At 53.8% G+C, this 27,769-nt stretch overlaps 1 protein-coding gene across 2 annotated transcripts; it reads left to right on the forward strand.

Annotated features, from left to right (window-relative positions):
- LOC111156532 (solute carrier family 15 member 4) lies at nucleotides 1-27,010 on the forward strand. 2 transcript variants are annotated; one of them, XM_022517488.1, is made up of 8 exons: nucleotides 1-548; nucleotides 5,797-6,092; nucleotides 10,131-10,299; nucleotides 10,695-10,772; nucleotides 11,219-11,387; nucleotides 19,304-19,459; nucleotides 20,525-20,683; nucleotides 26,012-27,010. In XM_022517488.1, the coding sequence occupies exons 1-8, from the start codon at nucleotides 24-26 to the stop codon at nucleotides 26,158-26,160; spliced, it is 1,701 nt and encodes a 566-aa protein (XP_022373196.1). In that variant the 5' UTR covers nucleotides 1-23; the 3' UTR covers nucleotides 26,161-27,010. The 2 variants fall into 2 exon arrangements, with proteins under 2 accessions (XP_022373196.1, XP_022373197.1); XM_022517489.1 differs by having other exon boundaries at nucleotides 26,068-27,010.
- Nucleotides 27,011-27,769: the final 759 nt, after the last annotated feature.

Genomic DNA, 27,769 nt, shown 5'->3' on the forward strand with positions numbered 1-27,769 from the left:
CGGGCGGAGCGGCCGGCTGGGGCATGGAGGGCGCGGCGGGCGAGCGGGCCCCGCTGCTGGGGGCGCGGCGGGAGGCGTTCGCGGGCCGGCGCGCGGCGTGCGCGGCCGTGCTGCTGACGGAGCTGCTGGAGCGCGCCGCCTTCTACGGCGTCACGGCCAACCTGGTGCTGTTCCTGAACGGCGCGCCGTTCGGCTGGGAGGGCGCGCAGGCCAGCCAGGCGCTGCTGCTCTTCATGGGCCTCGCCTACCTGGTGTCGCCGTTCGGCGGCTGGCTGGCCGACGCGCAGCTCGGCCGCGCGCGCGCCATCCTGCTCAGCCTGGCGCTCTACCTGCTCGGCATGCTGGCCTTCCCGCTGCTGGCCGCGCCCGCCACGCGCGCCGCGCTCTGCGGGGCCCCGCGCCCCACGCGCCTCCGCAACTGCTCGGCGCCGCCCTGCCCCGACGCGCCCGCCCGCTACTGCGCGCCCGCCGCGCTGGGCGCGCTGGCCCTGGTCGGTCTGGGCGTGGGCGCCGTCAAGGCCAACGTCACGCCCTTCGGCGCCGACCAGGTGAGCGCCGCGCGGGAGCGCCAGGTGCGCCCAGGTGCGCGCGCGGGGCGCCGGGGAGGGACGGCCCCGTCGGTGGACGGGCGCTGCCTTCTGGGGAGGGGCCCTCCGGGAATGAGGGCGAGGTGGCGACTGTCAGAAGAGCGGTCCGGGACACGCCAGCAACAGGTGCAAAGGCCCTGGGGCCGGGGAGGGAGCGATGCCCTCGTCGCAGAAGCCGCTTCAGTGACAGTCCTGCAGCGGTCTATAAATGGATCAAGTCAACACGGATGGTACACGCTTCAAGTTCCCCAACGTTCTATATCAAATACCTTTCAGAGGACCTAAAACAGAAGTGGGGAGAGCAGTGGTAGGCTGGGGCCAGGTCCTGTGAAGCCTTTAAAAGACTTTGAGGCGTATTTTGAATAGAGTAGGAAGCCTTTGTGGGTTCGGGCGGGGGGTGGGCGGGAGTAGCATGATCTGGTGTTCGTTTCTAAAAGCGGGGCTTCGAGAGCGCAGGTGTGTGCTTGGCAGCTGAGGCCTGACAGCCAAATCTGGTCCACTTCCTGTTTTCCGGGGGCCCATAGGCTGAGAATGTCGGTGGTTCTTAGGTTCCTGAGTGGTAGAAAAAAAGCAGAAAGAGTCTTTTGTAGCAAGGGAAAGTTTTATGAAATTCAGATTTCGGTCGCCGTAGATAAAGCTTGATTGGAACAGTCCTGCCTGTTGCTTTTCGCACACTGGTCTGGGCGGGGGCCACTTTCACGTGCCGCAGCAGAACGGGGAGTTGTGACCAAGACTGGATGTCTCTCAGAACCTAAAGTCCTTACGCCCTGCTTCGTCACAGAAAACGTTTGTGGCGTGGTGAGGAGATGGGCAAGGGAAGTGATGACCACCGGCGTACCAGGTGGGAGTCCATTACATTGGCCCAGTTAGAGGGACTTGGACTAGGGTGGACTCGGTGGACGTGGATTCAGGAGGGCGCATTTAGGACAAGTCGTGTCGTAGAGTCTGCAGCAGTAGGGAGGACGATGCCTAGGTTTTTGTGCTGAAGAACCGTGTGATTGTACCGACGGTGCTGTGCACCAGGCCCTGTGCGCCATCCGGTCTTAGTCCTCGTGATACCGCTGCTGCTGTTGTGCCCATTTCACAGATGAGGAAACCAAGGCTCGAGAGGATAAAGCATTTGCCGCAAGTCGCACAGCTAGTACAGGACTGAGCCAGCGTGCAGAAGCCTGTGCTTTGAATGTGAGCTTTAGGTAAAGGACCTGTGTCAGGCTCCCCTCGAAACAAGGTGGCACATTCTAATGATGTTGGGAGTGATAGCTGCCTCGTGTCCCAAATTCTTCCTTCTCTGCACCAGGAAATGTGCTTTACCCACGTGAACTCATCGGACCTCATGTGAATCCATACCTGCTTTTCCAGTAAGAAGATTGAGGTACAAAAGATGACTTCTTTTTGTTGTAGGGCGTGGTCAGGCCAGAGTGGTAGTCGGGTCTGATTTCTCGATCTCTGCTTTAACCGTGGCTTCGAGATGGGCATTGTGGGACACAGTGCGGCTGGGGCGGACTTGGGTGTCTGGGCCCAGGCTGGTGGCTTCGGCCCTGCTGCCGTCAGTGAAGGCACAGCATTAGCAGCACAGTGAAGCACCTTTAAAACCGGCCACGTGGGCCACGAGCCACATGAATGTTTGTCGTGCCCCTCATTGTCCTTGTTCTACTGCCTTAGCTACGCCTCAGGACAGCTTACAGACTGCGCTTGTGTCTTTTACCGGAAACACCCGGGGAGAAGGTTCGACCCACCCAGAACCACAGCAGGGAAGTGGGAGCTGGGTTTGGACCCAGGCAGGCCGACTTAAACGTCTGTTCCCTCCAGTCAGTAATGGACCATAACGGTTAACGGTTACGGTTCATAAAGGAATGGTGTTCTTGTAGAGGTTTTCGAGAATGCGTGACGGAACGGGAACTTTTTTCACGTGTAATAACACTTGGACATTAAAAACAAACAAACAAACAAAAAAACGCTTCTATGAGATAACTGGTCTAATCTCTTCAAATATTTAAAAAAAATTTTTTTGTTTTCATTATGTTCGGTTGGCCAACACGGAGGACTTCATAAGTTCTCGTTGTAGCGTTCAACGATTCACGAGTTGCTTACGACACCCAGTGCTCACTCCAACACGTGTCCTCCTTGGCTTTATTTTTAGGTTCCCGTGGGGTGTTGCAACTTTTAAATCATTCAGCTTGATGAGTATTTCATTTATAGCTACAGAAAAAGAGAACCAAGGATCTAGATGCAGGGTCTGTAAAAGCGTATGTTTCACTGTTCCCTTCAGTTTGGGCATAAGATTAAAACGTTGAAGTGCATGGTTGAGATCATACCCTGAAGTGATGTGTGGACAAAGTAGATGGGATAAAGTGATGGGATAATGTAGATGGGGTCCCTAGGCGCACTGGCACCTCCCCCAGCCGTGGGCGTCGGTACGGGCTATGGTGGGAATGAAGGCTGGGGACGCCATGCCATGTGATCCAGACGTGAATGCTGACACGTCCTTCCATTCCTATTGTACGAAAGTGCCTGGAATGGACAAACCCATAAAGACTGGAAGAGCAGTGGCAGCAGGGGGGCCGGTGGAGAGCGAGTGGGAAGTGCCCGTGAAGGAACTGGGTTTCTTGGTGGTGTGATGAAATGTGGAATTAGATAGTGCTTGTGGTTCCTCAAGTGTGGGGAGGCTCAAACCCACGGAGACAATTGTACCTCAAAATGGTGAATTGTTTCATATGTGGACTACGTCAGCAACAAAGCATTTAGGAGGGAAACGTTGGTGCCCTTCTGCCAGGGTGCTAGCTCCGCGGCCAGTGGTGCTGGCTTGGTGGAGGGGGGTGTGACTCCGAGACCCAGGTCTGGGCAGGAAGCCCGCTGGGCGGATGGCTGCACTCGTCCTCAGGATGACTTAGCTGCTCCTCTCCTGGCTCTTCTCATTTTGAGGAACTCTGATTGTGTTTCTAAAGTACTTTATATGCTCTCTCACTCCCCGCACCCCTTATCTCTGAAACAGGGCCTATAGGGATTGTTCTGAACGAGAGGCGGCCGGGATCAGGCTGTGCAGCTCTGGGGGGTGTCTGCTGGCTTGGGACGGCAGGTGGGCTGCTGACGACGCCGAGGTGATCCACGAGGACCCCGGTTGTGCCAGCCCCTTCATTCCCCCCAGTGCCCCACCTGTTGCAGAGATCACAGTGTCCTTTCAAACAGAGAACTGAAAGAAGAAGAGCTTACTACACAGATGTAGAGAGCAAATGATACATTTTTTTTTCTGATGGAAAAGAAGTGGCAGCCTTGCGCATCTGAAGGAGTCTTTCCGAGCCAGCCGACTGTCTGCCTTACTGGGCCGGTCTCTGGTCTTCGAGCTGCGCTTTTATGAGCTGACTGCAGTGGCCTCTGTTGATCAGTCACATGAGAGGCTGTTTGCCCTCGCTGGGGAGGGCGGGAGGCCCCCCACGCTGGTGCTGATGTAATGGGACCAGCGACGGGCTCGCCAGCTCTGGGCACAGAAGCATGTGATGTGTAGTTTGTAGGAGCTGGCTTCCCATTTCTAGAAAAAAAAAATCACTGGTGTGTTGTTACTTCGGGCCTTAGTAAGAGGCTTCGATTTCTCGAGTAACATTGGAGAATTCAACTCAGACGTTCCAAGCAGTTGACTGCCAAGTTCCTGCAGGACGATATGCTTAGTGTCACCGTAGGTGACGAACAGGGCTGATGTGCTTGAGCTGATAATGTATGTTGTCTGCATTAATCGCAGATGTTCTGTTTACTGGCCCTCCTCCTTTTGAGGTTCGCCGAGTCCGCCCCTCCCCCCCATTGCTGGTTCTTATATCTTTAGTTACATTTTCTCTGAAACCATTTCTCAGCTTACGGTTTTTTCTTCCCTCTGGTCTGTCTTTGGGTAGCGTGAATATTTGCGTCCAGTTTAGTAACATTCATATATTTTGTGTCCCCATGAAGAGCCGTCTTAGAAACAAGAGAAATTCCCAGGACGACTCATTGATTCTGTCCTCACACCAGCATTGGGTCTAGGACCTCCGCCCAGATCTGACATAGGTGGGAGACAACTTGAAGTTCTTCCTGAGAATGGGTGGTTTATTTAAAACTCAGATTTTCAGTTTGGGATGCTGGTTAGCATGTCATCAGCTCAGGCATGTCTCTTGCCAACACAGTAGCCGTACTAAATAATTTTGGAATAAAATTTTTTTTTCTTTTGAGGAGCACACAATTTTGGCTGTTTTATACCAGCAACTTTGATTTCAGAAAAATAGCGATTACGATGTTATACCAAGTTACAGGACTGCTGACAGGGTGCTTTTTTGTATCTGGTACTTGGTTGTCCGGGCCCCACTGAAAACCTTTGTGCTTTGCTGATGGGGATTGTTCTGTGGAACATGTCAGATCTGTGACCTGGACAGAAATCAGCCTCTTAATAACTTGTAAGGAGGAGACAATAGAGGTTCCTAGGACAGCAAGCCTAGGACTGTCTTTGTATGCAACCCAGCATTGACCTTTAGGTAATGAGCTTGTTGAGAAATTGTGTGAGATCACTGGCTAGAGTAGAGTGGTGTCTGTGTAAACATGGACGTTACGGTGAGAAAGGAAGGCGTGTGGGATGTCTGCCCCCCACGTGGGGAATGTTACCTGGTGCCTCTGCTGAAGTTCTGGAGATGAACGGTTGTCGAACCCTCCAGGAATCTCTGTCCTTAACCAGCACGTCTCCTGGTTCCCTCCATAGCCTTCTTGGTCTGCAGTGTTGGTTTCAGTGTGGGATTTCCTCCATGCCCCAGATTGATCAAGGCGTGAGCTACACAGCAGTGGTTCTGAAACTTGACTGTGAGTAGAAGTGCCTGGAAAATGTTTAAAAGGCCTATTCCTCGCCCCCAGCCCCAGAGATGGTGACTCGGTAAGTCTGGCCTGAGAGCCTTGTGAATCGGTACTTTCAGGCCGCGTCTGGTGTTTCCAGAGCACGCGGTCCCCAGATGTTGCTTTGAGAAGCTCTCTTGGATTTCTTGGATGTGAGCTCACTTAAGAAAAACACCACGCAGACAGTGTAGTGATTGAAGTTATCAGGTGCTCCTTTGTCAGGGATCCCGAGCGTACGTGTAAGCTGACTGTGCTGCGTTTCCTGCAGGTCTCCATGACGACCGTGATCGTCGTCACCTCGTTCTACAGGCTTTTCATCCTCTAAGGTTATCACATTTCAAAGTCTGTTTCCTCCCTGTTGCTTTAGGTTAAAGACCGAGGTCCAGAAGCCACAAGAAGGTTTTTTAATTGGTTTTATTGGAGCATCAATCTGGGGGCAATCGTCTCGCTGGGAGGCATTGCCTACGTCCAGCAGAACGTGGGTTTTGTGACCGGCTATCTCATCCCAGCGGTCTGCATAGGCGTCGCCTTCCTGGTCTTCCTCTGCGGCCAGAGCGTCTTCATCACCAAACCTCCCGATGGCAGCGCGTTCACCTATGTGTTCAAGATCCTGGCATATTCGTGCCGGCCCCAGAAGCGAATCGGAGAGCAGAGTCACAGTGGGTGAGTGCCCAGTTGTGATCGTAGGCTCAGCCCAACACGACTTCCCCATCGCTGTGAATAAAGTGCTGGCTTCGGTCTGACGCAGGCTGATGTGCAGGGCTCCGGGCTAGTGGTTTAATGTCTCATGTCAGCTCGAGCATGTGCTGTGGCGTTACTGTCTTCCCGCAGCCGGACTCCAGAGCTCATACTTTGTGTGTAACTTCCACATTGAACTTGCTCTCACTGCTGATTTAGATGGACCTCTTGCTTGTAGAAAGATGAGGGAGGTAGGGGCGCCTGGGTGGCTCAGTGGGTTAAGCTTCTGCCTTCAGCTCAGGTTATGATCCTAGAGTCCTGGGATCGAGTCCCTCATTGGGCTCCTTGCACAGCAGGGAGCCTGCTTCTCCGTCTGCCTCCCCTCCCCCTGCTCATGGTGTGTCTGTGTGTGTGTGTGTGTGTGTCTCTGTCTCTCAAATAAATAAAATCGTTCAAAAATAAAAAAGGTGATGGAGGTAGAAACTGGCAGAGAGCATAGGAGAGAACTATACATACTGTCTACATTTCTCTTATATTCTAGAAGCTTGGAATTCATTTGAATGAGCAATAAAGCAGTTGCTTACTTTGTAGGTGCCCTTCTGTGCTCTAAGGTGTTGTTTCTCACTTGTGAGTCAACAGCTTTGTGTGTCAGCCTGGACCCCATCGTCCCATGGTCACTGCAACTGCTCTGTGACAGAAGGACATAATAATACTTTGAGATGCAGGTAGGGGAACTACATCATCCCCTTTGCGTGGGACTTTCCCTGTTTTAGCACCAAAAGCCCCATGGTCCTGAGGGTTTTAGCGCTGAAAGCCCCGTGTCCTGGGGAAGTCCCAGCAAACTGGGATGGATGGTAGGTCACCGTAGATGCACATTAACAAGGGCAAGTCTGGACCTTCGCCCATGAAGAGACCTCAGCAGTCCTGCTGTTTGTTGAAGCGTAATCTATGGGTAGTACAGTGCGTCCATCTTAGCTGTACAGTTCTGGAATTATGACCTGATTTAACCATGGAACCGCAATATGGTCAGGACAGAGAATATTTCCATCACCCCAGAGGAGTCCCAGGGACCCTTTGTGAGCGACTCCCTTGGAACATTGTGATCAAAGTAGGCAACTCTGAGGGGCAGTCCGTCCCGGAGCCAGACGCTGACCCCTCAGGGCAGCACACTCCTGGCTGGGTGGCTCTGACTGCCGGAAGGTTCTGCAGGCCGACTCCCAGACCTGCCTCCTTGTGGCTGGTCTGCTTGTGCCTTACGTGTGCCCTTGGAGTCACATGAATGTGCGATACTGGCGTCCCTGTGGGAGGTTTGAAGCTGTCCCAGAAGAGCTCTCGTGGCCCTGCTGCTGTGCTTCCCGCCAGTCTCCCAGCTGGTTCTGGAATCCGAAGGGCTCGGTGTGGCCTTCGGACTCCTCATTGAGCACTAGCCGTGGTGGCATCGCACTGGAGAAGGGGTAAAGATTCAGGCAGTGCTGCCTTCCTGCTGCAGTGCCAGAGCCTGACTTCAGGCAGAAGCGGGTTCACACCCAGATGCTTGTCCTGCGGGTTGGTTACTCATGAGCAACATGCTCTGCAGCTTCAGTGTGTTGGTGTGGGTGGCCCCTGGCAGACATTTCTGCAGGAGGACAGTCCTGCTTTGTGGACGGTGTTGGGTTCTGAATGCACAAGTGGCCTGACGAAAGAGACTGGGACTTACTGCCACTCGGGAGTCTGATTTCCCATTAGGTTTGGTTTGGGACAGCTGGCACAGTTAAGATAAAACGGGCTGTTTTGAGAGAGGTTGGCGGTCCAGAGCATTCTCAAATTACGCTTTCCTCGCGCTCAGAGTCCGAGCTCTGTGACCTTGGGCAGGTGAGTGACCTTGCCAAGCCTGCATTCCCGTTTTGTACAGTGGACAGGGGCTCACCTTACGCGGTCGTTGTGAGGCCTGAGAAGCTGATGTGTGCACAGCTGTGAGCTGTGGCGCGTGGCGCGTGAGGAGCGCCTGCTGGCGTCAAGGGCTCGGTCAGGATGCTCTTGCAAACGGTCGGGTCCAGAAATCTAGGGAAGTGCAGCATTGCCCAGCGCTTCTTCATCTGGCCCAGGCTGATCTGTGTCTCCAAGAGGTGAACGCTGACCTTACGTGACAAGTCCCCGTGTGTCTGTTCAGTTCATCAAACTGAGTGGGACGAGTTGTAAACCTTCCCTGAGGTACATACCTCGTTGAGTTGAGAGTCTGAGAATTCATAGCCCCTCTTCCTGGGAGAGAGCAGCCGTGTGTGCACACAGACCCGGGGAGTGGGGACACTTCTGGGTCCTGTCTGCGTTTCGTGTCATTTGTGTCTGTGGTTCCACAGTGAACCCTCATGTGTTGCAAAATAATACACTGACACCGTGTGTGAGTTAGGGAAGGCATCAGGTGCACGTCAACTTGGCACTTCTTTTCAGAATGTCTTGATGGTACAAGACGAGTAACGTGACCAGTAACGTTTCTGGGTGGTTCTCTGTGTAAACATGGGTTTCCTACTGGACACTGACATGTTTTTGGAGAAAAACACATAGGATGTAATGAATCACTGATAGCATCTGAAATAGGTACGCGAGAACTTTACATTTGCTTTTGCCCCCCTGCCCAAAATTGGAGAAGCTCTGAATATCTTCAAATAAAGTATGACAGTATCTTTAGAGTTTAGAGTTTCTCTCTAAGTGTAGTTTTCCTGGTTATTTTCCCTGCTAGATAAACCACGTATGATTAGGAGTAGTATCTTTCTGAATTCATTTGTGTATCTCTAGCACCAGGTAGAACAGACCTGGGCATGGGGTATGTGCTCAGTAAATGTTTGTTAAATTTAATTTAGCTGTCCTGTCCAAAATTCGGCTAAAATACTAAGTTACAGTTTTCAGTTTTTTGCTTCCTCCTCCTTTTCAGATGAAAAAATATCAATGTTTTATGAGACAAAAATGATTTAAAATAGTTGTAAATTGGGTAGGAGTTTATAAACTAGAAAGCATGCACTACCATTTTTTTCCTGAGTCCCAGAACGGAAGAAGGGAAGAATTCTTGAAGGTAATTATTCATGTCCTGGTATTTCTGGCTTTAGAGAATATTTGGCAAATACAACAGCTTTTTCTGTTTCATCCTTAAGAGTCTAGGAGCATGCCTCACCGTTAGAGTGTTTTGGAGCTGCCCACTGGGACCTGTTCATTTTATAAGTAGTGAGACTGTCCTAGAGTAAGTGAGCGCCACTGCTCACGCACAAGCTGTGATCGAAATGCCTGTGTTCTGACCCGACACACCTGAGCCTGAGCGTGAGGCCTGTGGCTGGCAGCGGAGGGGTGGGTGGCGTCCCTGGTACCTGGGTGTCGGGCTTTGTGGCCAAGGCCCTCTGGCTCAAATCCCAGACCTGTTCTCCAGCTTTGTTACCTTGGGCACATTCTTGCCCTCTCTGACTGGCTTCCTCCTTGGGGCAGTGGGGCCAGAACACTGTCCTGATGCCTCCTCCCAGGGTCGTGGTCCAGGGTAATGAGCAAGCACCCAGTGGACCCGGCTGCCTGTGACATCGTCACGTTACCATCAACACCGCAGCTCTCCCTCCCAGAACAGAGCCCTTCCTCCCGGGCCCTTTGTGGCTGCACTTTCTGTCAACAGCTTTAGTAGCAACATGGGTGTTGTGGTTGTGAAGTTTTAAAAGCCACCTGCTTCAAAATCCCCACGTCCAGCCTGTTTTTTTCCCCTCAAACGCTTGTCCAGCGATGTCGCTGGCGTAGTGGCCAGCCTTGTTCGGCGCGGGTGACAGGAGCTGGAGAAGAGACCGGTTACGTGGCAGGAGCCACAGGTGCCCTTTGCGGCGAGGCCCTTTACTGGCCATGTCGGCGCATGCGCACTGCTGGCCGCTGTGTTGGGTTTGCACAGCTAGTGAGCAGGAGGGCCGGAAAGCAGAGCAGTGCGGAAAGCCGGTTCCCCGCCTCCCTGCTTAATTTGTTGCCACGTACCTGATTTCTGGGGCTGGAAGAAAACTAACTCCTTCATTTTATCTCCCAAAGTGAAGGCCTTGGAGTCCTTCAGCACTCTTCTAAACACAGTCTGTTTGATTCATGTAAGAGGTCTCGCGGAGGGCCGTTTACGGAGGACACGGTGGAGGACGTGAAGGCCCTTGTGAAGATCATCCCCGTGTTCTTGGCTTTGATCCCCTACTGGACAGTGTATTTCCAAGTGAGTCGCGACTGTCGCGTAGCCATAGCTTTCTGTCCCCGCCTTCGCTTTGGGCGCCGCCAAAGTACAGGGGTGCTGTGCCCTCCTCTGCGGAGTCTCTGGGATCTTGGAATCCTGTTTCCAGTCGTGGAACTCACTCCTGCTGACTTAGGTGTCCCGAAACCCTTTCCATGAGAGACGCTAAGAGCGGGTGTGCTGCTGTTTTTCCAGGCCCCACCTTTGGGTTTAGTCTCCGTGACTTCTGTTCTAAAGTTGCTCTCCAGGGGACTTGTGCGATGACCAAAGAATCGCTCTGTTCTCAGACCCGAGCCCCATGCGCGTCCTCGCGGGGCGGCCTGGGGTGGGCGGCCCGCTGGAGAGCTCCCGCACCTAACGGCACCACTTTTCACACACAGATGCAGACAACGTACGTTCTGCAGAGTCTCCATTTGAAGATCCCGGCGATTTCCAGTATCGCAGCCACTCCTCATACGGTGAGAACTGCTGCGATGGTGCGAAAATGCTCCCCGGAGCTTACGTGAGAGGCGGTGCCTGCGGCCGGTCGCAGGTCCTTCTCAGGGCTCCGCGGCTGCTCCGACGGGCGGCATTGTCCTTGGAGTGGGACTTGCGCTTGCTTTAGGGACTGTTCTCCTGTGGGCCATGTTGTTTCCTGGATGGTTGACAGGTGCCAACCAAACGCTAATCTTCCTACCTGACTTTTTTCTCCGTGGATGCACAGAGGAACAAACCGCAAATGCACTTAGAAGTGAAAATCTTTTTCAGTTCCAGTAACTTGAAACTGAGACTTTTCCCTTAGGAGGTTATACTTTGTGGGAATGGACTTGGCTAGAATAAAGATTTTCTCAGTTAGGCATTAGTTGTGAGGTGAGCGACTCACTCCTCCCAAGAACTAACCTTGTCTCATGCATTTCGATTCCAGTTCCCGGCGGCCTGGCTGACCATGTTCGACGCAGTTCTCATCCTCCTGTTAATTCCCTTAAAGGATAAACTGGTTGATCCCATTCTGAGAAGAAATGGCTTGCTCCCATCATCCCTAAAAAGGATCGCCGTTGGAATGTTCTTTGTGATGTGTTCTGCCTTCGCTGCAGGTGGGGAGGCGTTTTGGTCTCATTTCTGGAGCTCGAAACTGGCCTTAGCCGCTGTGGGTGACTCGGGGCCCCGTGACGGGCCCTTGGTCACTCTGTGTAGGCGCACACTAAGAGGACGGGGGTTGGGTGTTGTGAACAGGTGTTGTTCGTCGCTTTCTGGTTTCCATGATGTGAAGGTTAAGATTTTCTCCATATGGTTCTGCTGTTTTTCTTCTAGAGCCGAAAGCAGTAAAGTGCTCTGGAAAGTGACTTCTGGCTTGGATCAGAGGAGGCTTGTTCTCTCCCTTCTGATTGAGATTGTGGGCGACGGTCGATCACTGAATGGATGAATTTTTATATCGGTCTCAAAGTCGTGGGTTCACCCTTGGCATTCTTAACTTAGGTCTGCAGTTGACTTTGGTCTGTCCCTGAAAAATCACGTGTGTGTTTTGTGAGGAGAAAGGTTTCCTCAAGTCCAGGTTCACGACCAGCACCCACGCCCAGAGAAGGAGGGGATGTGAGCCAGTGCCTGAAGCTCCCCAGGGCCGATGAGGGGAGTTTTCCTTTGGGGCCTCACTGTGTTTTCATGGTTCTTACATTCCAGACTGTTAGGTTGGAATATCTTCGCCGACATTCTCAGCTCGCTCTGGAGTTCTTCCTTCATTAATATTTGAAAATCATTGGACCATAAGACAGCTTAGTTACATAACAAGAACAGAAAAGCTGATCTCCCGAACCAACCATGTATCACCCACTGTTATGAGGAATTTAACGTTAAACACTGCTGAGACAGGATTTAATATTCTGCAGCAGGGTTTCCCAGCAGCCTCCGTGCGCCGTCCCCAGAGTGAACATATTGATATAGTACTTAATAGATATAAAGAAATGAGTCTCTAGGCTTAAGAAATCTATATTCCAGGGACTGGGACATTTTAGAAGACAATTACGTTTTCTCTTGATCAAATAGATAATTAAAGCGAGCTTGTGTCTGGATGAAGTGTTTCCTGTGTGCTCTGTTCATGGTTCTCTTTCTCCTCCAGTCCTGTGGCACAGGGGGATTCAGAGCAAATAAAAACTGAATTGCAGTGGGGCTGTGACTGCGGGTCTCATTAAGCAGGTCCAGAGATCGTCAGGGCTGTCTGGAGTAACTGCTGGCCGGGGATGCTGTCTGTCTGTCCTGCTTCTTTTGAGCAGCTGCTGCAGGCTCAGCTTTGGCCCCACAGCTCCCTTCTGTCCCTGTACCGGTGGGGCCCTCTCTGCACCACAGCCATGCTGGTCACATGCCAAGGAAGGGGGTCCTAGTTCTCTCCCTCTGGGAAGGGACGTATCCTTGGTTTTCAGGCATTTCCTGGGAGATTCTGGGTTGGGGCTCCTTTAATACCATCTTGTCTTTCGATTTGATTGCTGGCCGGGTAGCTTCTGGGGGCCGCTCCGAGAACCGGGGAGGGCATTCCTGTGGCCTCTGCACGTGTTTGTGTAGGAGGCAGCTGACAGCTGAGTGACTGCGGAGAGTGCCCCGTGGGCATGGCAGCCAGCGCTCACCAGTGCCAGTGGAGCGCTCGGTACTTCTCACCCAGCACTGGGCAGGATGGGCCGTGCTCTGCGAGGTCGCCTGTGCCTCGGGGTGGGGGCTTGGGGGAGCTGGTGTGGTCACACGGCCCTGAGGCTTTGGAGTTGGAGAGTCTCCCGTAGGAATAGGAACCACCCACTATACTCGTGTTATTATACTCGTGTTCTTAAACAGTGGAAAGGAGCCCCAGAGTCACTAGTTCAGGGATTTTAAGTCTCTGGTACTTGATTTAGGCACAGTTTATTAAATTAACAGTGGCACGAGCTTCACGCAGTTTTATTTCCAGCTCGAGCGAGCATTTAATTGGAACATTAGTAAGCTTTGAGTAGAGATTGAAATTCTCAGCAAGCCAACATTTTAATAGAAAAGAAACTTTTGCCTTTGAACTTACTCCTCTCCCCCATAATCAATCAATATCTTCCATCTAGAACCACGCCTGCTGGGAATGGTTCGTTCTTTCAGGTGTCTTGGACGAGAATCAGGCAGGTCCCAGGGGTTTCTCACGCATGCAGAAGGGAAAAGGAAGTGTGCTCGTTAGTTAGATTTCCTTTCCCCTTAAAGAACCGTGTGCCCCTGGAAGGACCGTGTGCGTACAGTCCTGGGTTACTGGAGCGGCAGATGCTCGCTGGAGGGAAGGCGAACTCGGAAGCATAAAGAAGGAAATAAAAACCAGCCGTGATTGCCCTAGAGGCGGTCAGCATTACGGCGGTGTGAACCTGCCTGGTCTTGTGTGTCTGCCCACACCCCCTCTGTGTTTTTGCGAGAACGGGATCCCGTTGCGCAAGCCTGATGGAGAAAGTACATGTCAGAAAAACCCGAGGAGCATAGTAAAAGCCGTGTGTGTTACATGTAAGGAGGGAAAATCGTAGATACAGAGGAGCCGTCGCACGCGTGCGCACACACACTCATTCACTGGTCGTTCCACCACCTTCAGAAATCCGTGGTTACCGCTCTGCGGGCGCTGGGAAGATTACAGATATGATACATGGTAGATATGTTGTATTTCCTTTGCCCCCTTTGAAGACCAACCCTGAAGCATCGTGACTGTCCTTCCCCGTCAGCCGTTCCTCTGCAGTCCTCTGTGGTTGGGGCTTGGGGTGCCTGGGAGCATGACTGGGCATTCCTGTGGGGGGTTTCTGCAAGTGTTAGCAGGGCGTCCCTTTAAGGCTTCGGATGAGCTGACAGAGTTCCCTTACAGGAAGCCTGTGACTCTGCCCTCATTCCAGCCATGGGGCCCACCCATCCCCATGCAGGCCCCTCCATACCTTTGGTGGTGTTGTGGGTGCTGGTCAGCACGGGCGTAGGCGGGACTCTGTGCGCGGCCTTCGGGGCCCGAGAGCACCTGAAGTTGGGGTAGAGCCTGCCGAGAGCCTTTCCCTGGCTCATATCTGGCATTAGTTAAGCGCAGGTCCACAGCACGTTTTCAAAAATTAGTATGACATAGTCGATCTGTGGTCATGACAGACGCACGGAGAAGAGCCGGGGAGCCCCCAGAGCATCCTAACCCCCCCCTTCCAGGGTGACCGCGTGATGTCTTCCAAGGACATTTGCTGTTACAGCTAAGTATGTCCTTTTTTAAAGAGAAATGAAACCGACTATTCACAGCTTATGACTTAACTGTTCCTGATTCTGTTTTTCTATGTGAATTACACATTTAAATCACGGTGTTTAACAGCTAAACGGGCTGTGTTAAATACACCATCAGTTCTTCGACCGGTCCTCTCGGTGCGGGTGGTGGCTCACTCCAGTCTGTCCGCGCGCCAGCCCGTCTGCGTGTCTGCCTTGGCTTTCTGTCACCTTGGCTTTCTGTCCCCTCGGTGGAAGGTGTTCAGGCCACGGGCGTGAGTTCCGCTGCCAGCTCTCTTGTCAGTGCTCGTTACTTTCTCTGCGAATCTCTTCCCTGAAGGATTTAAACAAGGAACGGCTTTGTTTGGAGGCATGTCACCGTGATGACGATTCCCCCCGTTATCGGTCCCCACATTCTGTGTGCGGTTAGGCCCTGTGGCATTTTGTGCCGGGGTTTTCTTGTTCGTGGTGACATGCAGTCAGACCTTTCATTGGAGGAATATTCTTTCTAGTAACTTCCTGTTTTCTTGAACTTTATTTACGGTATTTTGCAGTTTTACGCATGTTTTGTTTTAGGTGCTGTGCATTTTGTACTAGGTTTATTCCTAACCCCTTGGTGTATTTTTGCTCACTCCCATAAGGAATTTTTTAAAAAATTCTGAGTTCAAATGAATTCTTTTCGAACGGTCAGTTGTTTTCTTCAGACAGCATGGGTTCCCTTCCTGCCGGCAGGTGACTCTCCCTCCCTGCCTCTCTGGTGGGCGGTGTTGGCGGGACTTTGGGTTAGTGCTGGGAGAGCTGGCGGTTGTGGAGAGCCCGCCGCCCCCTGGGCTCTGACAGGCGCCTTCAGGGCAGCTCCCCGAAGCTTAGAACTGGAGTTTGAGATGCATATTCACGGTGATGCTAAATTTCTAACCTTTATTTCAAGGTTACTGGGTCTGTTTTGGTTTCCAAGAGGATTGCATTCCCCCCCACCCCAGCCCCATCTCCGGATATTGATGGTTTAGTTTTATTAAATTCTTAATGCTCGGGCCTCCTGGGTGGCTCAGTGGGTTAAGCCTCTGCCTTCGGCTCAGGTCATGATCCCAGAGTCCTGGGATTGAGCCCCGCATTGGGCTCTCTGCTCAGCGGGAAGCCTGCTTCCCTCTCTCTCTGCCTGCTGCTCTGCCTACATGAGATCTCTCTTTCTGTCAAATAAATAAATAAAATCTTAAAAAAAAAAATTCTTAATGCTCCTTACTGCATTTCTGAAACAAATGAGTCTGTCCAGAGGGCAGCCTGTGGTGGTCTGCGTTCCTCCACCGCTAGCTGACAGCGGTCTGCGGTCTGCGGTCTGACGTTGGGTCGTATGGCTTCAGAAAGGGAGTTGGTAGACCCCCAGTTTCTGTGGGCAGGAGAGTATCACACCGGGGGAATTTCTGTGCTCCCAGGGGAGTTCAGGTCTTTGCCTTGAAAATCACATGAGCCTGTTACTCTCTCAGGAGAAATGGGATGATATTTTCACCTTTTCCTCAATTTTGTGCAGATTGTGTTTTCTCTTGAAACACTTAAGTGTTTTTTTTTTTTTTTTTAAATGTCCTGAGTAAACTGTTCGCTTTATTGAGTTTTAGAAAAATTATTGGACTGGAGATAAAAATTACCTTTTCCATAAATGTGTTTCCTTCCTCTTTTCCAGTTTCGTGTATTTATGTGCCTTTTTTTTTTTTTTAAATCAGGCTTGCCAGAACTGTGTGTATGTGATGATTTTTCCGTAGAAGTATGTCTTGAATTTATCAATTTGACTTTCTCTGTGTTTTCTAACAACAGAGAATAAGACAGGATTTCTCTCTATTACCTTGGGTTGGTTTTGTGATTTTCTCTCTCATGAGTTACTCCAGCCTTCGTTTACTTTCACTTTTTCTTCCCCATTTAATAGTGAAAACTGTGGAATGGCATGGATTTGCCTATCACTGACACTTTGGCAGGTCTCATGTGCTTGGATTTGTTGTAATTTTGTCGTCTTCTAAGGCACCTGAACCTGCGTTTTACTTCGTGACCCCGTGTGATTCGGAGAGCGGTTTTCCTCGTACTGAGGCTGATCTGTGGGTCAGTGGTGTCTCGTCTTACTGTGGAGTTGGGAGAGGTCATGGCTTCACAACTCCCGCCTTTGGACTGCAGGCCCTCCTTTCTGGCCTGGTGGCACTTTCTGGATGTTCATAGGGAGCTGAGCAGGATAGATCCTCTGTTGGAGCTCCATGGGCTGTTTTATCCGACACGTTCTAGCGGGAGCCCCGACCTGTGCAGTCTGCGAGGGGCGCCGGAGCCCTGGGGATGAGCGCGCGGCCCAGGAGCGAGTGGCGGTCTGCGCATCGTCTGCTGAATGGGCCCGGGTCCTGCCACACCCTCTGTCAAACACCGTGTGGGTCTCCCAGTGCGACCCCACGAGTACACACCTTTGTGTCCCCGACCCGTTCACTGAGTCCTGAGCTGTGGGTCGTGGCCATGGGGGCCAGGGTTTGCCTTTGGGCCTCCGGATGGCAACCCTCGCACCAAGCGAAGCCTCGTGGTTTTTGTCCACTTGTTCGGCTGACAGGGACTTGGAGAGCCGTGTGTCTGTCACGGTGTCACTGTGTTTCTGTCTTCTCTGGGGTTAACTGTGTCCCCTGGGGGAGAAGCGGTCCCGAGCCCGCGCCTGCAGCCAGATTTTTGTGCTGTTCCCCTTTCCAGAGCGTGGCGCGTCCGTCTCTCCGTTCGGGGAGGATCGTGCCAGTGTGTCTGTGACACTGTCGGTGCAGCGAGCACGTGTGAAATGGAGCGCATCTGTGATGTCCTGTGGGCTTCTCTTGAATCTTTTTCTCTGCTCGTGTCATGTGGCGTCACCTCGTCCTCTGCTGGTGACTGCAGGCCATCTGTTGGCCGGTCCTTCCCCTCCCCGCCCCCCGCCGTGCTGGTACGCCTTCCACCCTCGTCCTACCCACACCCACGGGTTTGCTTTCCTCTGACCTCTGCAGAGCCGTGGGTCACTGAGGAGTGTGCTGTGTCGGCCATTACGGCCCCTAACGTCACGCTCGTGTGGGTGCTGCCTTGTTAGTTCCCTGCTGTTACCTCCTGACGTCCTGCGCGGGGCCTAGGTGCTGGTGACTCCCTTCCTCCATGAGCAGCTTCTGCGAACAGCGCTCCATGCCGCTGCCGTCTGCGTGGTCGGCCACGCGCAGCACACCTCCGGATCCTTCCTGACTCACCACAGGAGAGCCCTCCTCCTTCACGAGGCTCTCCCCCTGGCCTCGTCCTCTGTGTCCCCTGGCCAGCACCTCTGTTTCAGCCTCTCCCCTGATCTGCACAGCGTGCGTGTTGCTGGTAAGACCACGGAGCAGGTCTTGTCCCCATTGGCACCCCCAGGCCCCGCACGCAGGCACACATGTCCTCTCACCAGTCCAGCCTTCCGTGTGGAGAAGAGTGTTCTCTCCAGCTTCAGTTTGCAGCCCTCAGGACGGGCTGAGAGAGTCCTTCCTGCAGACCGAGCTGCACTAGAATTGCCCAGAACCTTCCAGCTGCATGCTGGTGGCTGGTGCGGTGACCTTGCAGTGTGAGGGGAACCTCTGCTGACCCAGAGGAAGCCACTCACACTTTGTCCCATGCCCAGAGGACAGCTGTCCCTTGTGGACAAGACCCTTCATGCCACTACTAGATTCCTGGCAGAGAGAGCCACGGGCCCTGACATGCCTCAGAGGCCCCATCCAGAGCAGCCAGGAGCCCCAGGCAGATGGCTCTGCACACCCGGTCTGCTCCCGCACTTTCTGCTAGAAGCCAGGGTGCGGAGGCGGAGGGATCGGGGTCCCCTCCACGCACCTCCAGGGAGGGGATGCAGGTCTTTCTGACGGAGGTGAGCCAGAGGCCTGTCCTTACCGTGCTCCTTTGATAAGTGCTCTCCTGGTTGGACATTCCACGTGACCTGTAGTTTGGGGGCCGATTCCAGAATTCGTCTTCCCCGTCCTGTTACTGGTAGCCTGGACCTTCTCATTCTCAGGTTTCTCTCAGACAGCTGACCTTCCTCGTTCTCACGCTTTTAAATACATGTGCGCTTGCATAAATATTAAGTACTCCGGCCCATTATGCCATTCACAGAGTTCTTTAGGAACAAGACCGGCGACCGCTCTGACCTAAGAACTCGCTGCTGCGCTGTTGCCTCTCCGCTGTACTCTGAGCGGCCTGTGCCTTCCTCACAAGGAGGGGCTGCTTGGGCGCTTGCTCGTTTCCCTGTGCGGTTTTGTTGCCCTCGTTGCCCTTGACAAGTGACCAGTAACGGAGTGAGATTGAGGGCTGCTGAGCGTGCAGGCTGTTCGCCGGGGTTCGGCGGGGAGACAGGCCTCGTCAGCCGTGGCCAGGGCTGTAGGCTAATGCCCGGAAGTCAGCGGGCCAGCCTCAGTCCCTTAGCACAGCGAGAAAGACGTCTCGGAACTCAGTGCCCCCGACGAGTGGGTGCATAATTACGCTCCTCACCGTAGGCGGGTAACAGAAGGCGATCGGGACGGCGGCGATTGGGGGCCGTCCCGACGCTGGGGCAAACCCCGTGTGGGCAGCGTCCGTGGTGTGAGGTGGTGTGAAGACCCGCCGGAAGGGGTCTGGTGGGATCAGTGTTGGAGTAACTGTTGAGGAAGTCGCGAGTGTGCGGTCTTTTAGGTCGGGCGTTTCCGGGGGCGCTGGGCCACACCCTCCACTTTTTCGAGTAGTCAGTAAGCATCTTGCCGCAAGCCTGTAGTGTTTTAGTTTAATTGCAAACGTTAATGAGTAAGTGTTCTATTAACCTCCTTATGAATTCTAGGAATTTTGGAGAGCAAAAGGCTGGACCTTGTCAAAGAGAAAACCATCAATCAGACCATCGGAAAAGTCGTGTATTATGCCGCTGACCTGCCGATATGGTGGCAGGTGCCACAGTACGTGCTGATTGGTGTCAGTGAGATATTCGCCAGCATAGCAGGTGGGCCTTCTCTCGCGCGGGTCTGGGGCTGGCGTGGTGCGGAGGGGACGGGGCAGGATGTCTCCCTGTGCGCTCTGTTAGAACGCACGGAGACACAGGGACCCGTGTTTCACGGCAGCAGCTGTGGTCTTGAATGTGAGTCGGTAAGTACGTGGTACCATGGCTGAGGCTCTTGTTTCAGGGGTAGAAACGGGGCTCCCAGAGACATTTCTATGGCTCATCCACTACCGTGGAGGTGCCACAGAGAGAGAGGGAGGAAGAGGCCGTGGGTGGTTCCTCCCAGGTTGGATACTTCCTAACCATGGCTCTGTGGTTCTGCCGTGGCGGCCCAGGCACTAGCCACAGCCAGAGCTCTGGGTGTGTCTGCTTTATGAAGGAGGCAAACCTGTTCACACAGTCCTCGCTCCTCCCATGAGCCGTGTGCTGTGGGGTGCGGACAGGCACATTGTGTGCAGACCAGTTCCATGCTGCTGGAAGGGAGGGACGGAATTAATGATGACCAGAGCCCGGATCGATTGTGGGGGATTGTGGTTCCCACCGCACCTGTCACCAGACTCCACAGCGTGTGCTCATGACTCTGGAGGGTGAACAGAGTGGTCCTGCATTTGGAATACGCTGTAAATCTCCACGTGGGCTTGTTATAAAAACCTGAATTTATAGGTGTCTCATTGAGATTATCTTAAGATGTGTCGCCTTTAAGATGGAAGTCTTACACAGAATCTGCATTTTAGTCTGTATGTGTTGTTCATACCCTCCTTAGTTGAGAACAGAGAAGTTTGCTTTTTTAACCATAGAGATCAGTGCAGGAGCCAACACGTCAGACGTCACTGTGACGTGGAAGAGCAAGGACTTGACCTTTTGCTCGGTGACTGACTTTCAGGACTCTCGTGGTGAATAGAAAGGGCCCCTGATTTCTTGACCTTGTGTTAAATACAGTCTTCAGAGCAGGGAAGGGAGCTGCCCTGCTCATCCGAGTCCCCACATGGGCCCTGTGCTAACCCTGCTACGTTCAGGCAGGGGCAGTGTCAGCCCCGCTCTCACGGAAACAACCTCTTCTTTCTGCAGGTCTCGAGTTCGCCTACTCGGCCGCCCCCAAGTCCATGCAGAGTGCCATAATGGGCTTGTTCTTCTTCTTCTCCGGTGTCGGCTCATTCGTGGGCTCCGGGCTGTTGGAGCTGGTGTCCGTCAGAGCCATCGGCTGGATGAGCAACCACACAGACTTCGGTAAGGGCCGCGCCGCTGTTTGAACATGGCTACTGGCAGAACCCGCGCTCGGGCTGCGGCGGGTGGTTGTGTTAGCGGAGGACGCGGGCTCGGGCTGCGTGTGGTCGCAGTAGTGGAGCTCGGCCACCCAGGAGCTGCCTGAGACCCCGCCCCGCCTGGTCCCCTGGGTCCTTGTGTGTTGGCCGGGCGCAGCTAAGCCTCTGTCTGGGTCTGCGGGGCTGCTGCTGCTTCCTCGGAATTCCACGGATCAGTCCAGTCCGTGTCACCAAGTTGTCTCCATTCACCTGGGTCTGTGTGTTTGTGTTTGTGTGTGTGTTGTTTCTCTTTCCTGACCGCACTTCTACATTTTCTGCTGTTAAAGACGCGGATAGATAGTAAGTTCCTTTCTTGAGTCACAGCCGTGACTCGTGACTGTCAGGAGGGGATTTTACCGCTGATGCCAGTAGGGGGCATGGTGGGGCGCTGAGCAGAATCACTTACCGAAGAGAGTTTTGGTGTTCCCAGATTTATGGTAGCTTTTTTTTTTTTTTTTAAAGATTTTATTTATTTATTTGTCAGAGAGAGAGAGGGAGAGAGAGCGAGCACAGGCAGACAGAATGGCAGGCAGAGGCAGAGGGAGAAGCAGGCTCCCTGATGAGCAAGGAACCCGATGTGGAACTCGATCCCAGGACGCTGGGATCATGACCTGAGCCGAAGGCAGCTGCTTAACCACCTGAGCCACCCAGGCGTTCCGATTTATGGTAGCTTTTAACTGGGCACAGGAGTTGAAGGCTTTCCTCTTCTGTCCGGCCTGTGAAAACTGCCTTCTTACTTGTTCTTGTTTAGTCTGCGGCTTTTCCGTGGGTCCAGGGCCCTTAGCCACTTTGGGTCCTAAACCCCCTTGGAACTCTGATGAGAGCCTGGGGACCTGCCCTGGGAAAATACACAATTCCAAAGACCCTTCCCTGACTAAGTTAACATTCCCATCGTGAGGGGTGAGTTCCGGCTTGTGGAGTCCCAGGGTGATTTCCAGAAACCACAGCCGCTCCTGTGGCCCCGGGAGCCCCGGCCTCGCTGTGGTCCGGCTGTGGGAGCGTCCCCAGGGCTGGCTCAGAGGTCGGGCTAGGGCTTTGCTGTTGATCCCCGGGCCCCTGGGCGGGTGAGCGGCGGTGGAGCGCGCAGCAGGTGCGCGGTGGCTTCCGGGAATTCTCACAGGTTCTTGGTGTCCCGTGATCTGTTTTTCTGTGCATGGGTGGACCTTCTACAGACAAATCCTTGATGCAGAGAGCAAAACCCTGTTGATTCTTCCGTTTCTTTGTCTTACTTTTCAGCATATTTTGAAGGATTGGTTGTTTTGATGATCTCGATTGATTGCTTTCCAGTGATTTCATCCCCTTGTCACTGATTATCTTCAACTTTACCATCATTCGCCCTTTATTTCTGACCGTAGCTTCCAGCCCCCCACTGTGAAGCTTGTCTCCAGTCCTGGTGCCCAGCTTAGAGCTGGATCCTGTGTGCCCGTGTCCTTTTCAGAGCGGTGTGTCTTGGGACAGCCCCACACCATGTCTAGTGCTGTCCTTATTTTCACACCAGTAAGGAGAGTTTCAGCGAGCTGTGGCCACAGCCCCCAAGACCCCTGCAGCCTGGTTGGCAAGGAGGGGATGTGGATGTGGGAAACGCACAGTGAGCCAGGCAGCTCCCTCCCAGCGCCCTCCCACCTGGGGATTTGGGGAGAGAATGGGACCAGGTAATCCCCAGCATACGCGCGCCAGTAAAATCTGGCAGTAGAGGGAGCGGCAGGTGTTGTCCTGGGCGCCGTCTGTGCTTTTCCTGGCTCCCTGCTGCCCCAGTCCTTCCTTTCTGCACTTGTGTTCAGGCTGGTGGTGAAGCAGCGGCCTTGAGCTCGCGTAGCCTCTCACGATCGACGCACGGAGTGGCTCCCTGTGTAGTTACAGGACTGCAGGATGGAGGTGGAGCCCGGCACTCGCTCCTCTGCTCCCTTCCCAGCCTGTTCTCCCGGTTGGCTGGTGCTTGACGTCCTCGTCATCGTCCTCATCATCGTTGCGTAGATCCGGGATGACTTAGGCTGTGAAGCACACCGATCTTTTTTTTTAAGGGTTTTTTTGTTTTATTTTGTTTTGTTTTTGACAGAGAAAGAGAGAGAAAGAGATGTCACACATAGAGAGGCAGGCAGAGAGAGAGAGGAGGAAGCAGGCTCCCCGCTGAGCAGAGAGCCCAATGCGGGGCTCGATCCCAGGACCCTGGGATCATGACCCGAGCTGAAGGCAGAGGCTTAACCCACTGAGCCACACAGATGCCCCAGGGTTTGTTTCTTTTTTGTTTTGTTTTGTTTTTAGATTTGTTTTAGAGAGAACATGCATGAGCAGGGGGAGGGACAGAGAGAGAGAGAATCCCCAGGCAGACTCCACGCTGAGTGGGGAGCCCGAGACGGGCCCAGTCCCGCCACCCTGAGAGCATGACCTGAGCTGACTGAGGTCAGTAGTAGGATGCTCCGAAGACTGAGCGCGGCTGGTGTGTACGATGTGCAGCGCGCGTCTTGGAAGGTATTGAATCCGGATCAGGATGCGGTCCGTTTCGGGAGGCTGCCCTGGGCCTGCCCGGTCAGTCCACTCACCGGCCCGCTGGCTGCTCGCTGCTGTGACGCTGGGCACCACGGACTCCTCCTCTTGGCTGTGGTCTGTGCTCTCCGGCTCCGTTCCGCACGTGGGTCTGGTGCCATCCCCTGCAGTCTGTTCTCTGACCCTGAAGAGAAGCCGGGTGGCGAGTCACTCACGACTCACTGGTCTGTTCTGCTCTCGCTGGGTGTTGGTGATGTTGCAGGTGTGAGGCTGTCGTGAGTGAAGCAGCTGGCGACCTTCTCGCCCGTATGTCTCGGGGGACCTGTGAGCTCATTTCTCCAGGGCCCAGGAGCCTGTCTTGTCCAGTCCAACCTCCCAGAGTTCACCGTCTTCGGGGGTCATTGTCCTTCGGTTTGCGATGAGGCCCAAGAAGTACAGGGTGATGGTGGGCGGCAGACAGGTCTCTGAATGCCCTTCCTGACCCCACACAGGCTGACCCTAGCCGGGAATACTCGTTCTCTTGGTGTGCCAGCTTTGAGCTTCGGAAGTTTTAATACTTATTTACATCTTCACTTGAGAGGGAGAGTGAGCGCGTGCCTGAGGGAGACACAGGCTCCCCGCCGAGCAGGGAGCCCCAAGTGTGGCTCGATCCTGGGATGGTGACCTGAGCTGCAGACGGACTCTCAGCCGACTGAGCCCCCAGGGCGCCTGCGCTTCGGAAGTTTGGAGTGACTCCTTAATTTGGGGGCTCCTGTTTCAGTTTTAGCACGTGGAATAACATCATTGGGGTCCCACCAGCAAGCCTGCGCAGCACCGAGGAGCTAAGACAGCAAGTGGCGACAGCAAAGCCCGGGCTCCGGGGGGGCTGTGTGGGCCTCCCAGTACCTGGGACGGAGCCCGGCACACTGTAGGGGCTCAGTCACTGTCCTGACTACCGTGTTGACGGTAGGAATGCAGGTGCTACCAGATCCCTTCCCAGGCGACGCATGGGGGCAGCCCTTGTCTTCTGCAGCCCACCCGAGCGCTTCGTTCGGATCTGGCTCTGTCTGTCGTTCTTGTGGGCAGAGTACAAGCGCCGTGAGGCACTGAGTCAGTGAGTGTGTTTCAGGCACAGGGCAAGTTCCAGAACATCCCAACCTCACAACCCAGCGTCAGACGAACAGGAACGCCCAGTTCTGATAAGTGAATCAGAGAGCTGCTTCTGATGTGCATGAGCGAGGGAGGCTCTGGAGACGCCGTGGAGCGAGTACGTCTTTGCTCATTTGTCGAGAAATGTGTCTGCCTTTTCAGTGGGTGACAGATGGTGGACATGGTAGGACACCTGTGGGCCGTGGCGACGGGGTCAGGCTTTTTAGGGAGCCCAGGGTGACGTGTGTGAGCGTCTCTGGATGTTTTGGTGCAAACATTGTGTTCTGCACACACACTTCTCCACACGGAGCGGTGGCGGTCAGTGGTGGCTGGAAACTCCAGCGGAAAGACTCTCGCTACAGACTTGACGGTCCTGGACCCATGAGGACCATGGGGTGGTCCCAGGCGGGCGATGGTGACGCCTTTGTGCATCCCAGGACCTGTGTGGGGTGCCCTGTGTGCACACGCTCTGCTCACTGCTGTTGCCCCCATTTCACGGGGGTCGGGGGGCAGCCCAGCCCAGACATGGCAGGCCACTTGGCTTTGAGCTGCATTGGCTGAGCTTCAGGGTCTGTCTGGAACCTCTTCAGCCTGGGTGGGGTGTGTTGGGAACAGAACGGGGCAGCACGTGCGAAAGGCCATGCTCAGTGATTGGGGCAAAGCTGAACGTCAGCTACGTTAGCTGTTGGGACGGAGGATGCACCCGTGTCACCTTGAGGATGCTAAAACCTGAATCTTTTTGGAGAAAATTTTAAAACCCTGTGTTAAAAGACTGTACGTCGAATGTCTGTCAGCCGTCCGCCCTGGCTTGTGACGGGCACCGCCGCGTGGGAGGGCGCTTGCTGTCCAGGAACTGCTGCCCGGCACAGGACACGCGCAGCTCCTAGGCGGATGCGGTGTCCGGGCGGGCCCGCGGTGTGGCGTGTGGCATTGATGAGTGTCCCGGTTCTAGACCCGAGCTGTGGAGAGCGTCACCTTACCATCGGCCTGCGGGTGGGTCCTCAGGACAGCTGTGTGCACTGGGTCAGCCCGCAGCCCCCCGGGGAAGAGCACCGCGGAGAAAGACCGGGAGGAAACACCACCCCATCCGGTATCGCTTCGGGGGCGGCACAGGGCCATAGTGGGGTTGTTTGTTCCCTTTCCCCAAACTTTCTGTACTGGAAGAATTTAAGGAAAAAAAGACTTTCTCAACATTTTTTTATTTTAGCCAGTGGACACTCCCCTCGTTCACCTCGGACGGTTCCCTCCAGCCCACAGGGTGGATTCTCAGGAGCCCTGGTCTGAAATAGGTCTTGTTGCTGTGCTTCCCGGGCCAGGCGCTGTGGCATCATCCTCCCATCGACCAGTGGGGAGACTTTTGCGGGGGCGGGGGCGTTCACGCCAGAGACCCCGGTCCTGAGCCTGTGGTAGAGACAACGCTGGCTTCAGAGCAGCATTTGTGGCGGTTGAAGAAGCAAAGTACTTACGTATTTTGAATAATAGAGATAAGATTTTCCCCTCGTCCTTCTTGTTGTTGTTCTTCTTTTTTTAATAACCACAGTAAAGATCACCGTGACCTTGCTAGGAACCGAACTTAGTAGCTGAGCTCTTGAACAGTCCCTAAGTGCGGCTGACGAACTTCCTTCTCCCTCTTTCTCCGCAGGCAATATTAACGGTTGCCATCTGAACTATTACTTCTTTCTTCTGGCCGCGATTCAGGGAGCCACCCTCCTGCTTTTCCTGATCGTTTCTGTGCGGTACGACCGGCAGCGCTCGCGAGCCAACGGGGCGGCTGCCAGTAGGAGGACCTGACGTCCCGAGGCCACGGCCCGGACTGCAGGCGGCCACGTGCTGAGCAGAGGAAGCTTCTCCGACTTCCTAACCACGTGCGTGGTCCCTGGATTGCGTCTCCTCTTCTCCCAGATGAGCTGGGTAAGTGCCTTTCCTTGGTCCCCCTCCCGGAGCAGACGCAGGCTCCTCATCTGGACCACTGGGAGCCACAGGGACGGAAGCTCTCGGCCGAGCCAATGGGGCCTCGGGAGACTGCGTGTGTGTCCGTCGGCGTCCTGGTGTGTTTCCTCCCTGTAGACCGAATGAGCTCACTTTGTTTTCCTTTTTGATTAACGCACGTCTGCTTGTCCCGAGGAATGGGAGGGCTTTTTAAGAGGTGAAAGTCCAATGCTGCAAAGATGTTGTGTGAAGGTCATGTTGACGGTTTCTGTCGTGAGATGTGGGTCCCGCCGTTGCCCGGCTCGTCGGTGCGGGCCAGTAGTGAACCTGTTGTGTCTGCTGCTTCAGAAACAACTTCTCTTTTCAGCCATTGACGTCGAATTTTTTTCTTAAGAAAGAACTCGCATCAGGAAATATTTAAGACTGTGTGTCCTATCTCAAGCTACAAAACAACGTACAGGGTATTTGAAACCTCGCCTGGTCTGTGTTTCTGGATCACTTCCTTCTGGACACCACTGAGGTTGAAGACCAGTCGTGGAGGACCGTTAGGGACACGTGACTAGGAGCAGAGTCTGTGGCATTTGAGACCGTTGGCAGTATTCCACGTTACCTGTGGACTTGAGCTGTGCGGCGTCACCGGCTCCGGGATTGTTCTGGTACTGGATGTGGGGTTGCTAATGTTGTGAAATAAACTGTTCTGTTTGTTGCTGTATTTTTGGTGTAACGTTATTACAAAAGCCCCACAAATATGAAGCCCATTGACTGTTCATGGGGTTCGTACACCGCCACAGGGGAGGTGCAGTTTCCCGAGTCAGCAGGTGACAGAATTAGTGAAATCACTTGCTCTGTCACAGCTCTTTGATTTTTCCCAGATAGTGATTCTTGCGCCTGCTCTGTATTAAGGCAGTTTTACTAATGGAGGAAGAAAATGAACACAAAACCCCTGCACTGTCGTTTGTCTGTAATACACAAAATGGAAAGCTACAGGGAGATCCCGTGACGGCTGGAGTTCTGGCAGAGCGAGACAGACGACTGTTCTCAGTGGGGCTGACGCTGTGAGTTTGGGCTCAAGCACCGATCTCACAAATACAGATTCTGCTAGAGGTATAATTTATGTCTTCAGGATGGACTGAAAACTGTTCACCTGTGCTGTGAAAATTACATCCTCTCTGTTGAAGGAAGTAGTGGGGAAAGGGAAAAAGAAGGTCGAATGATGGGGCCAGGCTGTGTCCGCCTCGTGCACCTTGCAGTGTTCACGCCCTGGCACGGGGAGGCGGGGCACGGGGCACCCTCCCGGGGGTGTCCCCAGATCTCTGCAGGCACCGTCCAGGAAAGTCTCCCAAGTTCGTTGGAGGACTGGCAGGTCAGAGTGACAGCTGTGTCCTTTTCCAGCTGAACTTGGGTTTGTGGGTGATGGCGTTCACCCCGTGGCACGAAGCCATCGTCGAATACCACTATCCAGTCGCAGGAG

Source organism: Enhydra lutris, unplaced genomic scaffold (genome assembly GCF_002288905.1).
Source record: "Enhydra lutris kenyoni isolate GAN:26980312 unplaced genomic scaffold, ASM228890v2 scaffoldscaffold46, whole genome shotgun sequence".
Classification (NCBI taxonomy): domain Eukaryota; kingdom Metazoa; phylum Chordata; class Mammalia; order Carnivora; family Mustelidae; genus Enhydra; species Enhydra lutris.